This window comes from Callospermophilus lateralis, chromosome 6, assembly GCF_048772815.1.
Source record: "Callospermophilus lateralis isolate mCalLat2 chromosome 6, mCalLat2.hap1, whole genome shotgun sequence".
NCBI lineage: Eukaryota > Metazoa > Chordata > Mammalia > Rodentia > Sciuridae > Callospermophilus > Callospermophilus lateralis.
Genome location: NC_135310.1, coordinates 38798073 through 38813257, shown reverse-complemented (window position 1 = coordinate 38813257; position 15185 = coordinate 38798073). Strand labels below are relative to the sequence as shown.

The 15185-nt window shown below is 38.9% G+C and overlaps 1 protein-coding gene across 1 annotated transcript in view; it reads left to right on the top strand.

The window, feature by feature from the left end:
- The first annotated feature begins 572 nt into the window (after nt 1-572).
- Nucleotides 573-15185, top strand: part of Rspo3 (R-spondin 3) — a 76460-nt gene continuing 61847 nt past the window's right edge. Inside the window, exon 1 of the mRNA XM_076859756.2 lies at nt 573-669. Within this exon, the coding sequence (XP_076715871.2) occupies nt 573-669 (97 nt within the window). The remainder of the gene's footprint in view (nt 670-15185) is intronic.

Here is a 15185-nt window from a genome sequence, read left to right as displayed (position 1 = left end):
CTTCCCCTCCTCCCCTATGGGGTGCTCCCCGGAGCCCAGCCCAACACTGGAGCGGCTCCTGCTCGCGAACGCCAGAAGCAGCTCGGGGTCTCTCCGCCGCCCCTTGGCCATGGCCGCAGTGCCGACGGCGTCCGCTCCCCTGCGTTCCCGGGGCCCCAGCCGCTGCCGCAGCCGCCGCAGCCTCTGAGCCCTAGGGGCCGCCTTCGCCGCCGTTGCTCGCCCGGATCCCGCCCGCGGCCGCAGCCGCCGCGCACCATGCTACCTGCGGCCGCCTGGGCGGCTCCTGGAACCTTCGCTTGCGGCGATGACAGCCACCCCAGCAGAGCCGTCAGTGTTGGGTGTTCGGACAATTTGAAAGTACAATAGTTGTTTTCCCCGTCCACCCGCCCCGCTTCGCTTGCCATCACAGCACGCCTTTTGGAACTGAGTGGAGAAGTCCCGCTGCTTGGGTTCTCGCTCGCTCGCTCTCCATATAGATACGCCTAACACCTACATGTACTTTTAAAACATTAAATATAATTAACAATCAAAAGAAAAAGGAGGAAAAAGAAGGGAAACATTACTGGGTTACTATGCACTTGCGACTGATTTCTTGGTTTTTTATCATTTTGAACTTTATGGAATACATCGGCAGCCAAAACGCCTCCCGGGGAAGGCGCCAGCGAAGAAGTAAGTGCAGGGGTTTTTACGCATTTGCTCCCTTCTGCCGCGTTCACCTGTCGGGTCGCTTTGCCTGTCCTGAGTTCTGCTCCCAGAGTTAACAATTCTCCCACCATACACCCCATGCCTCCCAAAGGAGACGATAGTTTGGGCTCTGGGGACATTGACGAAGCTCCTCTCTTAGCATCCTGGAAGATGCTGGAGTCGGGCAGACCAAGCGCTAGTGTGGCTCCCGCCCACTAACAACTTAAGGTTCTGGGAAAGTTTCATCCTTCTTTAGACTGGCTCAGAGGATTTGTGTCTTATCTTATGAGGCTCCCATGGAGGCTTCGCGCCCCAAGCCTTTGGGAGCCCGGCCTGCAGAATACCCTTGGCAGCTGAACAAACGCCAGGAAAGGCGCGGCCGCAGCACCGGCTCACCTTGCATGGTCGCCGGGAGCGGGAAGACCTTGGCTGGGCCCCCAGGCTGCGCTCGGGTAGTGAAGCGCCCCCCAGGAAGGCCAGGAACTAGCTAGAGAGCGGCTGAGTTGCCGCTCTAGTGGAGCAGGCGTAGGGAGTTCGCGTGTTTGTTTGCAGAAATGCCCAACGTCCCACGCCTGGGGGTCTGAACACAGGGCAACCCCAGAGATGCGGGTTCCCATTTACTCTCTTGTCACATGTGAGCGCTTTAGCCATCTCAGAATCTTTCATGTGGGTCCCCTGAGAAAGAAACATGTTGAGGATGGGGTTCCCCCTATAGACTCGAGCTCGCCTTCTCGCTGCTGCCCCTTCTTCAGTTATTTAGGAACTGGTCTGTGACGGCTTCATAAAACAGTGCCCTAGGTGGGAATAAAAGGGTATCCCCCTAGGGCAGTCTCAACCAAGGTTGATCTTTCTGAAAGGTGGCGTCTTCCAGAGGTATGGACAGATGTGAGGCTGAGCTTTGCATCTTACTCCTGGGGTCGCCCCGCGTGCGCGCTGTTCTGCTCTCTGTGCCCGCGTGGGGAGTGCCTTCGCAGATCAGTAGAGGCAAGGGCAACTTGGGCTCCATCATTGGGGGCGCTGGTGGGAAAAGGGAGGAAAGAAATTTGTCAGGGGGTTCTCCTGGCTCAGAGAGCGATGCTATTGCCTTGGCAGCTCCGACCTCCGCGTCTGCGCAGCCTAAGATCCGTGCCTGGTTCCCCAGGGCGGATCCCTCCCCAGCGTCCAGCTGGTGAAGCTCCTTGGGGCTGACTTAGGGGCAGCGCGTTGGACACAACACCCGCTTGTGTGAGATGGAAATTTAGTAATCGCTTCTCGGCCGGCCGCTGTTTGTCTCTGCCCTGCCCATGGGCATGAGGGTCCCCTGAAAGCTCCCTTTGTACCTCTAGCCTCGGCCAGACAAGGTTTGATTCACCTGAAAATTGCCTTTAAAAAACGTGGCTGGGCCCTAGCGCCAGGGGCTCCGGCCTGGCTTCATGGCCTCTAGGATCGCGAAGCAGGGTGCAGGAGGTTCTACACTAAACATGTCAGGGCATCCAATTTACTATTCTTGGCCTCTTAATGGTTTGTATTCTTCGCAACTCTCCCACCCACTCTTTTTGCTCAGGCTGTGCAGCAGCCTCGCGGAAGGAGCCGCCCCTGGACTCAGTGGACCCCTTTTGGTCCTTGAATGGTCTCCCCACAGGGTCGTCTCAGGGAATTGAGTTGTACAGTGAGTGGGGAAACCGAGGATGGACTGAAGTTCAGCCTTTCGCTTTCCATCCTTTCTTACAATAGGTGCCTACTGGGTTCCCTGTTCCCTCCTTCACCCCACGGGGGACGCCCTCCCCCCAAATCGGGAGCTACACACTTGCTGGTGTAGGGCAAGGTCCTGTCAGTGTCACTGGCGTCTTCGTTTACGGGTTTGGAGCCCGAGTTTCTGAAAGCTTGTTGTCCATTAGTCCCCATCTTCCCTAACGAGTACCACCATGGGGTAGGAATATGAGGCGGGGTGAGACAGTGCATCTTTAGGCTTGGACTAGGGGAAGATTGAGGAGTCGGAAAGGCAAATTGATTTTCGACCCGCCTTAATCTTCTGAAGGCCGAGTCAAAACTCCCTCTGGTTGTGTTGTCGGAATGAAAGAGGGAATGGGTGGGTCTGGATTGAAATCTCAGTGATTTGTGGGAGTGGGTCTGGGAGAGAGCTCTGCAGGCGTTGCTCCTTGCGCCTTCGCAAGTCTGCATTTGCGGCTTGGTTTGCTAGTGCAACGCTGGGAGAGGAGCGACCCCTTGCGTCCTCTGAGAAGACTGACGAGACTTTCGGCAGGTGCAGCAAAACTCAGAGAATGGGGAAAGGAGTAGAGAATAGAAAGATCCTTGTTGAATGCCCAGAAACTCAAAATCAAATTGCACATTCACAAACTCATGTGGATCAATTCGTTGGAAATCTCTCTTGTGGCGGAGGTGGGGGGGCGGATAAAAATTTTAATAAGAACTAGGAAGAGGTGTTTAAAATTAAAAACAAGTTGGTATCAAATCTTTTTTCTATTTTTCTTCAACAGGACTAAAATACTAAAGTGGATATTTAAAGTATCCTTTTTTTTTTGGCTTGTAGATAAATAGTTTCAGTTTCCTAAACTTCCTACTAATGGCTTAAAACCATTACTAAAAATAGAGATAGAAAATAAAGGTGTAATAATTGTTTTCCAAAGTTTTTTTTTTTTTTTTAATGGTTTCTTCATTGTTGGGTTAGCAGAGTTCTTGTAAGTAAAGACATTCCCTTGCAGTGTTAAACGCTGCAGGATCTAAAGAACCATGGGTTATCTCAGAAATAGCAGACAGAGCCATGTCAGCATTCTCCTGTTTCGCTTAAACAACCCTTACTCAGTTATCTATACTTTGTTACAGACTAGTGATCCTAGTTGTTTCAAATAGTGTTTCCTCTTATAAAATAAACAGGCTTTAAAACAGGAGTCTTGTATCTTGAAAATATCTATGTAACTATGGTTAATAAATGAGCAATAACATTTTATCTATTTTGATTGATATATAGTTCCTAACTGAATTTATTCAAGATAAAAATTAAATGCAATTCCTATTCAAAAATCCCCTTATAGCAATGTTTTTAGAGATAAGCATTAGCTTTAAGTACAGGATGCTCAATCAAGAACCCTGAATTCAGCTTTTGACTCATTTCAAATTTAGCCTTTGCAGCTTGGTAGTGCCAACTTTGGAATTCCAGGTTGTGTGCTAAGAAAAATAAAAATTATCTTTTCCATAATAATAATAATTGTAATCCCTTACTGTTACACCACATTTTCATTTGTATGATATGCTTGGGTTTCAGAATAGTCACTTGAAGTATAAAAGCAGGTTTTGATCTTCCTATTTTACAGAGAAAGCTCCTGAGAAACAGGAGCTAAGCAACCTCCACAAAGTGATAGAGTCAGTAAGTAGAACTGCTTTCAGTCATGGGCCTCAGTTATTCATACATTTATACTATATGCTGATCCATGTCATGGAGAAGATATCAGGAATAAGTAAGATATTTGATTCTCTCCAGATTATCACTTTCCCAATATGTTTGAGAAATAAGCTGTTCAGCTTGATTGGAAATTTTTGAATTGATATTAATGTGTACTATACAAGATGACCATTGTCAAAGAATTAACTATCTAAAGTGATAGTGAAATTTGCTAAATATATTATAATTTACTTATCCAGAAGACATTGTGGGATATTACTGGGCCAGAAGGCTATTGTTAGAAGCATCAGATACCAGTTAATATCCATTTTATTTATTACCATTTATTCATTGGGTTTTAATTGTTCAGAGTCCAGATAAATCCAATTTTTGAAAAACCATTGTGTACATAATACAATACACCCTATTGCAGAGTCTATAAAACTTTTAATGTTTTTCAAAAAGAAGACTGGAAAAAAAGAAACAAGAAAATAATATTAATAGTTAAAAAATTTAAAAATGGACTTACTGGAATATATAGGTCATTGCTAATGACACTTTTTCAATGCGAATTCATTCTTTGAGATTCTGATGTGTGCTTAGCAATCATATTGCTAATCTTGGAAAATAACAAGTTATCTGATAAAACAAAAAAATCTTTCACTCTACTATACATTTTATAATATTAATATTAAATGAAAAGTTGGTTTGAATATTGACTATGAAAGTTCTTTTTATACCTATCAACAATTTTCGCCAGTCTAACCTGTTTTTGAGAAAAGGATTTACAGATAGAGACATGAACAAAATTTTCTGGAGAGAGTGTATTCTGTAACATATCATGTGGTATCCATTTAAATCAAAGACAAATTCAAATTCACAAACAGTAGTGACAACATCTAAATACAAGCAAAAAACATTTATCTTTGTGAAACTAATTTAATCATCATTACATTTTCAAGCCTGTTTCCTAAAATATCCTGTTGTTATATTATTTTAATTCATTGTTTATTACTTTAGTAAGATTTTTATTAAGTACATTAGAAACAGTAATTTTGAAATGCTGTCATTTTAGCCCCAAGTTGTTGAAATAATTAAGAATATAGGAATGGGTGTAAAAATGATTTACTGTGATTATTTCAATATTCCTTTAATCAAGAAATATGAACAGTATTTCAACTTATAAGTAGATAAGCTTTGCTAAATCCTTTCTCCTTTAAAGATTTCCCTGGCATTTAGTGTTCTACAAATTAGGTCCCCAAAAAAGCAATGAATAGAAATTACAACCTGTAGTAAAATCTGATTTTCAAGTTATTACAAGAAAACTCTTGCTATGCTACTACAAAATGAGTTTATTAGTCATTTTAGATTATTTGAATCTGGACAGAGTTCTCCAGATTGCTACTAAATATCTAAAATATTTTCTAGTTAAATGCCTGATCTTTTTTAGTTGCAGTGGTTCTTTCGAATCCTAGATAATGTAGAGTTTTTAATATGTTGAGTTGAGATGGAAAGATTCCTTTGCAATTATCATAATGAACTACAAAAAATAAAACTACTATAGATATGATGATTTATTAAATAATCTTTTTCCTTTCATCTCTATCCAGAAGTTTCATTTTAGACATTGTCATGGCCTTTCTCTTCTCAGTTCCTCACTATTTAATCACACATCACATCCCTACCTCCAAAAATACCCTTTCCAAGTAGTGAATTCTTGAAATGCCAGGACAGTGGATATTGTATTTCATGAAATGTAAGAATCAACTTTGGTTACCATTAGGAAAACATCATTCAGTTTTGAGAGCATGGTAAGGATCAGGCAAGACAGTGTTGAAATTGTACTTTTGACTTAGTTGTGACTATTTATTCTCCTACTAGTACATTGTACACTGACATTCTTTCAAAAATGATAATTTGAAAAAAATGTTATGTCATAAATTATATATTTGGGGGTATTGCTTTAGATTTTGAGAGGAAAATATAGATTTTTTTCTTTGTTGAAATGATTTGCTATTATTTTTTAATAAAGAGCTGGGTATGTAGCTCAGTGGTATGCACAAAACTCTGGGTTCAATCCCCAGTTCCACCAAATAAGTATATATAATACATGAACTATAAAATATACATTTGTGAAAAGTGATGCCTATATTTTTCTGTTTATTTAATTTATCCCTTTAGATCTTTCCATTCAGGAATATTACTAACATTCTAATGAAAGTTGTCACTCAAGCAATACTAAAAATAATGGAATGTTCCATTGTCAGGGATTGTGGGGTTACTGAAAATGCTAAATGCATAGGTGTCATTGAATGCTAAGAAATCCCATTCACTGCTCCCAAAGTTTCAACAATGTGTAACTTTAAACAAAATACCTGTAGTATTTTCATATAAGTACAGTTTGATTAGTTTAAAATTTCATTTTTAAAAATATAGCTGAAGGTGTCTCTTATCTAATAAGAGCATTTCTGCCTTTGTAATCTTGGCAAGGGAGCTAGTTACCATCTGTTGGTACTAAAATTCTCTTGGAATTTTTTAAAGGAAAATTCAAGGGTACTAAAGAATATGATTGCTCAATTAAGTAGATTTAATTGTTTGTAACTGTCTTTATATTTCATGCAAAAGTTCATCTACTCTCCAAGCATTGCTTATTAGTGTTCAATCTGAATCAATAATTTCATAAATGGCAAGTATCCTATGTTCATGATAAAGACTGAGACCTGAGAAGGGGAATCTCCAGTTTAAGTGCGGAAGCAGAAACTGAAAAACTGAAACCTGGGTTCTAGACCCAGTTCTGTTACCAATATTAGATAACACAGGCAAGTTCCATTACTACCCCAGATACATTTCTTCTATGGAAAAATGAGGAAGTTGGTAAAAAAAAATTTAGATCTACAGCATCCACTAGTATTCTCAACTTTGAATCTTTTGGTATGAGAACATAAGTCCTGACTAGTAAGCTAAATAATCTGTCTAAGCTTACTTGTTCTATTCAACTACATTAAGCTAATAAAACTGTAAATATAATCTATAATTTACTATTAGTAAATTTATCCCATAAGGCTTATCATGTAAATATTAACTAATGGGCAACTTTTTGAACTGAAGAATGCATTAATTATGATATGCCTCATCCATCAGTTTATACTGTCCGAAAACCATAGCTGACCCATCAGTCAGTAGTCTATGGCAGGTTCATAGACTTAGGATCATAGGGAGCTGATTTTAAATACCAACTAGAATAATGCAGAGCTCCTGTACCATGCAGGCTTTCAAAGGTGACCTATGTTGACAAGGGAGAGCTAATTCTGACAGTCCAGGTTTAAGGCAAAAAGTTCTATGCTGAGCGAGTAACTGAAGGTGAGAGTATATATAGCAGATAATTTATTTTGATCAAATCCATAATTCTGGCCAATTAATTGGATGTGATGGGGAAAGAGACGGAAAGTCATATTTGGCTCTCCACATACCTTGGAATATAAAGACACAGGTGTTGGTTAATGGAAAAATGATAGACAAACACAAATACAGGCAAGTAGGGGAAGCAGATTTGACAGAAAACCTATTTTTCTTTTGAACTATCTTCACTTTGAGGAACCTATAAGACATTTAGGGAGTCTAAGCCAGTCTCAGAGAGCATCAAGGGCTGAAGTCAAGAGCTTCAGAGTCATTCACATAAAGGAGATAGTTGGACATGTTAGATATCATGATGCCTTCTTTATTGTTATCAGAATGTTTGCATTGCTGACATTTAGACTTACTGTTCGTGGTTGGGTAAATCGATTACATTAAAGCACACTGTACAATTTAAATGGTTTAATACATTCTCAACTGAAATTCCTCATTTTCATAGTACTGTCTATATTATATAAGATAATGGTCACTGGCATCCTGAGCTGCAGTTGTCAGTAGCCAGATCTTGAACTTGAAGATTATACTTGGAAGCGCCATTACCTGAGGGACTTTGTTACTTTGCCACAGAGCATCAGGAGACTTGGAAAACTTTATGGTAATAAAAGATAAGTTTCTGTAGGATGTAAAAATGATTTTAGAACCATTCTAATTGGACTTAGCATGTATTTATAACAGTGGCATTCTACTTTCAAGCAGATTTCTCTACGAAGTGTGCTGTTTTAAAAACAGAGAATCTCAGGATGGGATAAAACTTGCAGGAATCTAGTCCTTCTACACAGTACAACATCCCCCACTAAGGAATCGTCCAGCCTCAGTAATAACCAGGCCCGGGCTTCCTTTTTCCTTCATTTCATTTTCAGGCTTCTGTATAGGAAGAAGTCTGTTCCCCTAGTCTTCCAAGTACCTGGCATGTCATGGACTAGGCTTACTTACTTTCCAACAGCTTTCTAAAATCTATACATAATAATGAAATATACTGTATTCACTACCAAAAATTGTCCCCAGAAAACTAGCTGGTAAGCATATTTATAATTATACCCCAATACAAAGCACATTCCTGAAAGTAAGTGGTAAAACAACCCCCATTTTATAACCACTTAACACAAACCACTACCACACAATGTAAAATAACAATTTGTGAACTGCTTATTTTAGAACACTGTTTTCTTAACATATGCTCAATAAGTCAGTAAGAAAAATCATTAGATTCTGACTAATTCTGTTCTTTATCATACAAAGCAAGCTTAAAGGTACGAACACTGTCATCTTGTCAAAGCTGGCCTATAATCAGATAGAGTGTAAGTCATATTTGACCAATAAGCGACAAACTAATATGTCAAAACATGTTAAGTGCCTCATGGTAAACTATTGCTTCATAGCTCCCAGAATCAATGTTATATTCCTGTATGTTTTATCTTAATATACATGTATACTTTTTTAAAGTATTCTGATAACAATTTTTATTTAAAGAGCTTCCATGTTTTAATCACCTAAGAGGTGCTAACCCTTTAGGTGATGTTTTTGAAAAAATGATCTTATTTAGTCTTCATACACACCCTGGAGTAATGTTTTTGACTCATACACTCCCTGGAGGAATGTTTTTGAATAGTCTCACCTTAGTCCACTGTGCAATAAAGATGTGAGAATCTGGATTCTAGTCTAGTCTGGCTCCAAAGCCCACATCCATATGGGGCAACCATAGGGCCTTTTCTCAAACCTTACGTTATTTTTCCTTTCTTTTACCCACTTTTCTTTGGTCATTGTCTCTTATTTCACACAAGACAAACCACAAATCTTTTTTAAACACTAATTGTGTGGGTGGCTTCTGGTATTCCAGTATTGTTCCCTACATCTCTTTATTTTCTCTACCCTTTATCCTCCTTTCCTTAAACTTGCCTTAAATGTTTTTAAGAATTAAAAAGTTGCTGGTCTTTTTCATAAGAAGCAATAGGATTGCACAGTTTATTTGAAATATTCTGAAATTATTCTTTCTAAGTATGATGTACATGTCCAACAGAAGATTACCCTAGGCATGAGGATGTGGGCAAAGTCTATAATTTTGCAGTTAAGTATCAAAATCTTTACAACCACAATAGATATTTCACTGCCTACATTTTGTTATCCAGAAAAGTTATATTTATGATGTTTCATAAAATATGTTATTATTATTCATTTTACCACAAGCAGCATTAATAGTAACCTCCACTCTTTAATTTTTTTCTTTATGAGTCTTGGTCCAGTAAATTCTTAATGTTGAGTTCACATTAGAATCACCTAGAAATCTTTTTAAAAACAAACCAATATCCAGACTCCACCATTGATGAAATAAATCAATCCCTGGGAATGGGACTTAGATATCCTTATTTTTAAAAGTAGTTCTGGTGATACTAATGCAGAGCTGAGACTGGGAAATATCACCAGACCCTTAATTCAAGAATAACTACTGCAGTTGAGCAACTGTTGAAAACAATGCCAGTTTTATGAGGGCTTGACGGACAAAATAAACTTGTGCGGAGTGTGTGATAAGAAATGAGCTATGTATTATTTGAGCAAACGCTAGTTGGAAATATAAAGCAATCTGATAGTACTCTATTTTTAATCAAGAGTATTGATAAACTTGAGGCACTGACTTGTGCAGATAGAACTACCTGATAGAGACTTATCTCAAAGACTCTGAATAAAGTGTGGGCAGTGACATGATAGTGCATTTCATAGGTATTGGCTTCCTGAAATACCAGCACTGGCTCATGGGTGAGTGCTTGCTGCTGGGCTCTGCTATGGTAGGGGAGGGAACAAAGACGGCTACTGTACAAGATGGGTACCAGCCTTACAGCCATACTCAACCTTTTTTCAGAACTACACAATAAACAGCTGTTTTTTGTTTGTTTGTGTGTTTGTTTTATGTCTAACCACTTGATTGGTCATGGGCCCTAGTATCCTCCTTGTTATTAGGAAAATCCTAATGGTTAGATGACTGCCTACCAAGAAATAAACATCCTTTTCTTTTTTATGGTTTCTACAATTCCTAACTAACTTTAGATTGACTACTGGTGATCAGTAAAACTACTATAAATAGCATAGTTTTAAGCTCTAACTTAATGGAGAAAGCTTTGTGGTAGTAAAAAAAAAAAAAACCTACTGTTTTACTTCACTCCTAATGTGCTCTTCTTTGAGTAGTTATCTTCATTAAATCTTGTTGTTTATTCTTTTCTCGTCCATGAAAAATTTTCAAACCTTGCCATAAATCGGGGAAAGCTCCATGAAAAACTGAGGTGGAAGTCTGGGCTTCCTGTCAGATTTAATTCTGCTTGCTAAAGGGGCTCTTTGGGAAAATCTGGGTTCCAGTGAGTCACTAGGCCAAATCCCAATAACCACAATTGCCAAAAGTAATTAGAATGAGCAAAGCCAGGCTTCTTGGGAGGAGGGTCATCACAGCGTGCTTGAGCCATTGCTCCATAGTTAGAACTCCTTACTAGTCCCTAATGATTGGGAGAAATCATGAGTTACAGAGAGCAGGAAATCCACAAGAAAACAATGTTTTTTCACCTAGGTTTTTTTTTTTTTCTCAATATGTCATTCATCCCAAGCTTGCAAAAGATGTAAACCTGCCATTAGTGCATGCATAGTTCATGTCACCAACCTCTTATAAACCACCTGTCTGCCTGCAGTGGTGCAAACCCCACAGTGAGAACTTGTGCCACCCTCACACATCCTCCTGCCTTCTTGAGCAGATAGAAAGAACCCCGGGAATGTAGTCAAAGTCTTCCCCCAAAGCATTAACTGACAAGGAGAAAAAGGGAAAGGAACAGATCCTTATAAACATTCTCAGGTCAACTTAGATATAATTATGGAAGGAACTTGGCAATAAGAAGATGGCAGTGCATTACACCAAGGCAAGAGCTCTAAAGTCCCCAAAATGAAGGCCAAGAGTGAACTCACAATAAAACATTCTTAAAAATTTTTTTAAAAAAATTCTAAACTCACTTTCACTTCAAATAATACCTTTTAGAAGCATGGTACTGGAAGAGGCTAAGTAGAAATTATCAAAAAAATAAGTGGAGTTACCATTTTAAACTTTCATTATATGACAAAATTGGAAAACAGTTTACTCCTTTCATAGGAACATATTCAAAAAGCACATGTGTCTGTTGTGTAATAACCTCATTTGATAGATCTTCGATTAGCAAAGACACAAAGCTCCTGCTAGTCAATATCCTTAAAATTTCAAATTCCTTTATTATTCAGAATGACTTCCATATATTGTCATATTACTCAAGCTTAGACTACTAGTTCTATTTATAGACATGGATGAGTCGTGTTGCTTAGTTTAATATATAGAGTGTTATGGTTTAGCTCTGAGGTGTCCCCCAAAATCTCATGTGCAAGACAATGTGAGAAAGTTTAGAGGTGAAATGATTGGGTTATGAGAGCCGTAACCCAATTAGTCCATTAATCCGCAGATAAGGATTACCTGGGCAGTAACTGTAGGCAGGTGGGGTGTGACTGGAGGAGATAAGTCACTGGGGACATGCCTTTGGGGTCTATATTTTTGTCCCTGGTGAGCTGAGCTCTCTCTGCTTCCTGTTTTCCATGTCCTGAGCTAATAATTTTCTTCACCATGCCCTTCCGCCATGATGTTTTGCTTCACCTTGGGCCCGGAGCGGTGAGTTGGTCATCTGTGGACTAAGACCTCTGAAACCCCAAATGAGCTTTTTCTCCTTTACATTATTCACATCAGGTCTTTTGGTCACAGTGATGAAAAAGCTGACTGAAACAGAGAGGAAGTCAAAATCCTTTCCTGGCCAACATTTTCTGGCAAATAGCAATATCCATTATCGTGTGGTAAATAAACCCTGACCTCATGCATTGTGCACAAACCTAATAGTTATAGTGATTTGCTTATTATTATGATGGAGAGTACAGAAAAATAACACATTTGATTTCTTTAGTTTTGAGTTCGAAATAATATAAAAATAAAGCAGTGGCACATACCAATAATCCCAGCAACTCAGGAGGCTGAGGCAGGAGAATTGCAAGTATGGGCCTACCCTCAGCAACTTAGTGACACGCTGTCTCAAAAGACAAAATAAAAAGGACTGGGGCTAACTGTGCATTGTGGTGCAAACCTGTAATCCCAGTGGCTTGAGAGGCTGAGGCAGGAGGATTGCAAGTTCAAAGCCAGCCTCAGCAATTTAGTGAGGCCTAAGCAACGTATCAACCTGTCTCTAATTCAAAAGTGAAAGGGCTGGGGATCTGGCTCAGTAGTTAAGCAACCCCCTCAGTAAACCTCTGAGCAAAAAGAAACAAAAAGGTACTGGGAATGTAACTCAGTGGTAAAGGACTCCTGGTTTCAATCCCTACTACAAATCATCATCATCATCATCATCATCATGAAATGGAAGAATCAATTTTTTTTTAATTTGGCTGTAACATTTTGACTTGTTTACTTGCACTCTTATCTTTTGGTGCTATATAGTTTCTGCCATTAAACAAAAGATACAGACAAAAGTTGCTTGGCTACAAACTAGTTGAGCACATATTAGGCAGCTGAATATTTCTTACAGAATATAGCTTTATTTCTCAATTTAAGATAATGTTTTTGATCCAGAATCTAAAAGGACTCTCATTACTTATTTGTTAAGAAGAAATAAGACCCAATATTGTATCCTTAGGCCATTTGACCTGAAGTCACAATTTCATGCCGTCCTTAAATTGATAACTCTTATTTATACAAAGCCTGAATACAACTTAAAAGAGCTTTTTCACATAGGAAAGAAAAATGTCTCAATTGTATCCAGAGCTTGATGGAGATCCAAGTTTTATAAGAGATCAGTAGGATTTTCTCAGAAACCATTTAGGTTTACAGGATCATGTAGGTGTACACACTTACCCCTAGAACAATTGCTAGCATTTGTCATTATACCCATTATCAAGCCTCAAGGATCCAGCCCCTAATTCATATGTATTTTCAGACCTGTGGGCATCATGTGCCCATATGTCAGTCTAATTTATAAAAAAGAAAGAGAGAATTCCAGTAAGAGGAGCTCCAAACCATTTCAGGCCACCACTACCATCTTCAAACATCCATGTGGACACCCAATGGACAGTCCAGGAATTCATTTAAAACTGTCTATGTCTGAATTTAATATATTACTCATGCTATAAATGGATGTTTGCGATCCCAGAAACCTTCATGTAAAAATTTTTAGCCAAGCTACTTAATTCATAGACTGTTGGGCAGACACTGTATTCATGAGATAAGAGCATGTTTCAAATGAAAATTGCCAAGATTTTCCAGTGCAGGATATTTTCTTCATCCTTCCTAGCCCAAACTTACTTCCTCATCCACTCCCTAAATTCTCAACTACTGCTAAGATGAGTTGAACAGTTTTAATTTTAGAATCCAAAGAAAAAATAAACACACAGACAGCTGAGTTAATTTATAAAACACTGCTGCATTTATCTTAGCATTTATCTTGGCAGATTTCAGTTCTCTCCCCAGTGTACAACTCTTGTATGCTGACTGCACTTAGCACTCAAAGAAGGAACAAGTCATTTCTATGTATTAAACACTTTGAGAGCCATTGCACAGAATAAGTTTGATGTTCCTTCACACTTTTAGTACAAGTTTCTTTTCTTATTGATAATTTATTCACGGAGTCTCTGAAATTTGTATAATACCCTTTCTTTAAACCTGAAGCAAAGAGAGTCATTTTTACAAGAGCAATAAACTAAAGTGGCTGTTCAAATACTTTACTTGAATTGCACTGCACACTGAAGTACCTTTTTTGTTAATACAAACCTTTCATATTCTAACAGGCAGCTCCCTGAAATTCTAGGGCTGCTTAAAATTATATGACCAGAACCACCCCCCTACCACCACCACTGCCCCTCCCACGTACACCAGCCCTCTACTTCTGGGAGTAGGCCAGCAAATTTGCAGGATTAATTCTGACAACTGTTCTGGTGTAAATATTTAGAGAAACCCTTTCCATTAGAGATTAAACAAAGTGTAAGTAACTGTTTCTAAATGATAGATCTTATTTATGTTTGCAACAACAGACCTTATGCTATCTGAGGCATAGACTTTGATACTGTACACTGGAGAAAAGATTAAAGGCAAAATAATTAAGACAGAAATTAGAATGGACTTATATAATTTGAATGGCAAAGTGTACAGAATGTAGAGAAAATGAGTTCATTTATATTTAAAATAGGAAAAGAGTAATTACTTGTGTTTAAAAGAGGGTGGGGTCAATTACAAATCTTCTTATCACTCTGCAAGTTCAAATGCAGTCCTTATCTGTTTTTCCATATGATCACCAAAGTAAAACCAATCACATATCTGAGATCTGATCTAAGTCCTGGTTTGTGTATTATTTAAGAACTATTAAAAGACACAATGATTAAGCTCTAACGTTGATATCAAATATCACTCGTTAAAACACTGTGGCGTCCTAGGCCTTGGGAAGTAAAAGCTTACCAATGTTCCCTTTCTATGTTTCCCATTTGCACAGCATTTTCAAGTGTTTATTATATAGAATCATCCCTTAGTATCCACAGGGGGTTGGTTCCAGGTCCCATCTCAGATGACACAATCCTCAAATGCTCAGATCTCTTATGTAGTATGGCATCACATTTCCATTTAACCTGCTCACAGCCAACTGTATACTTAAATCATCTGTAGGTTACTTATACCTAATACTAT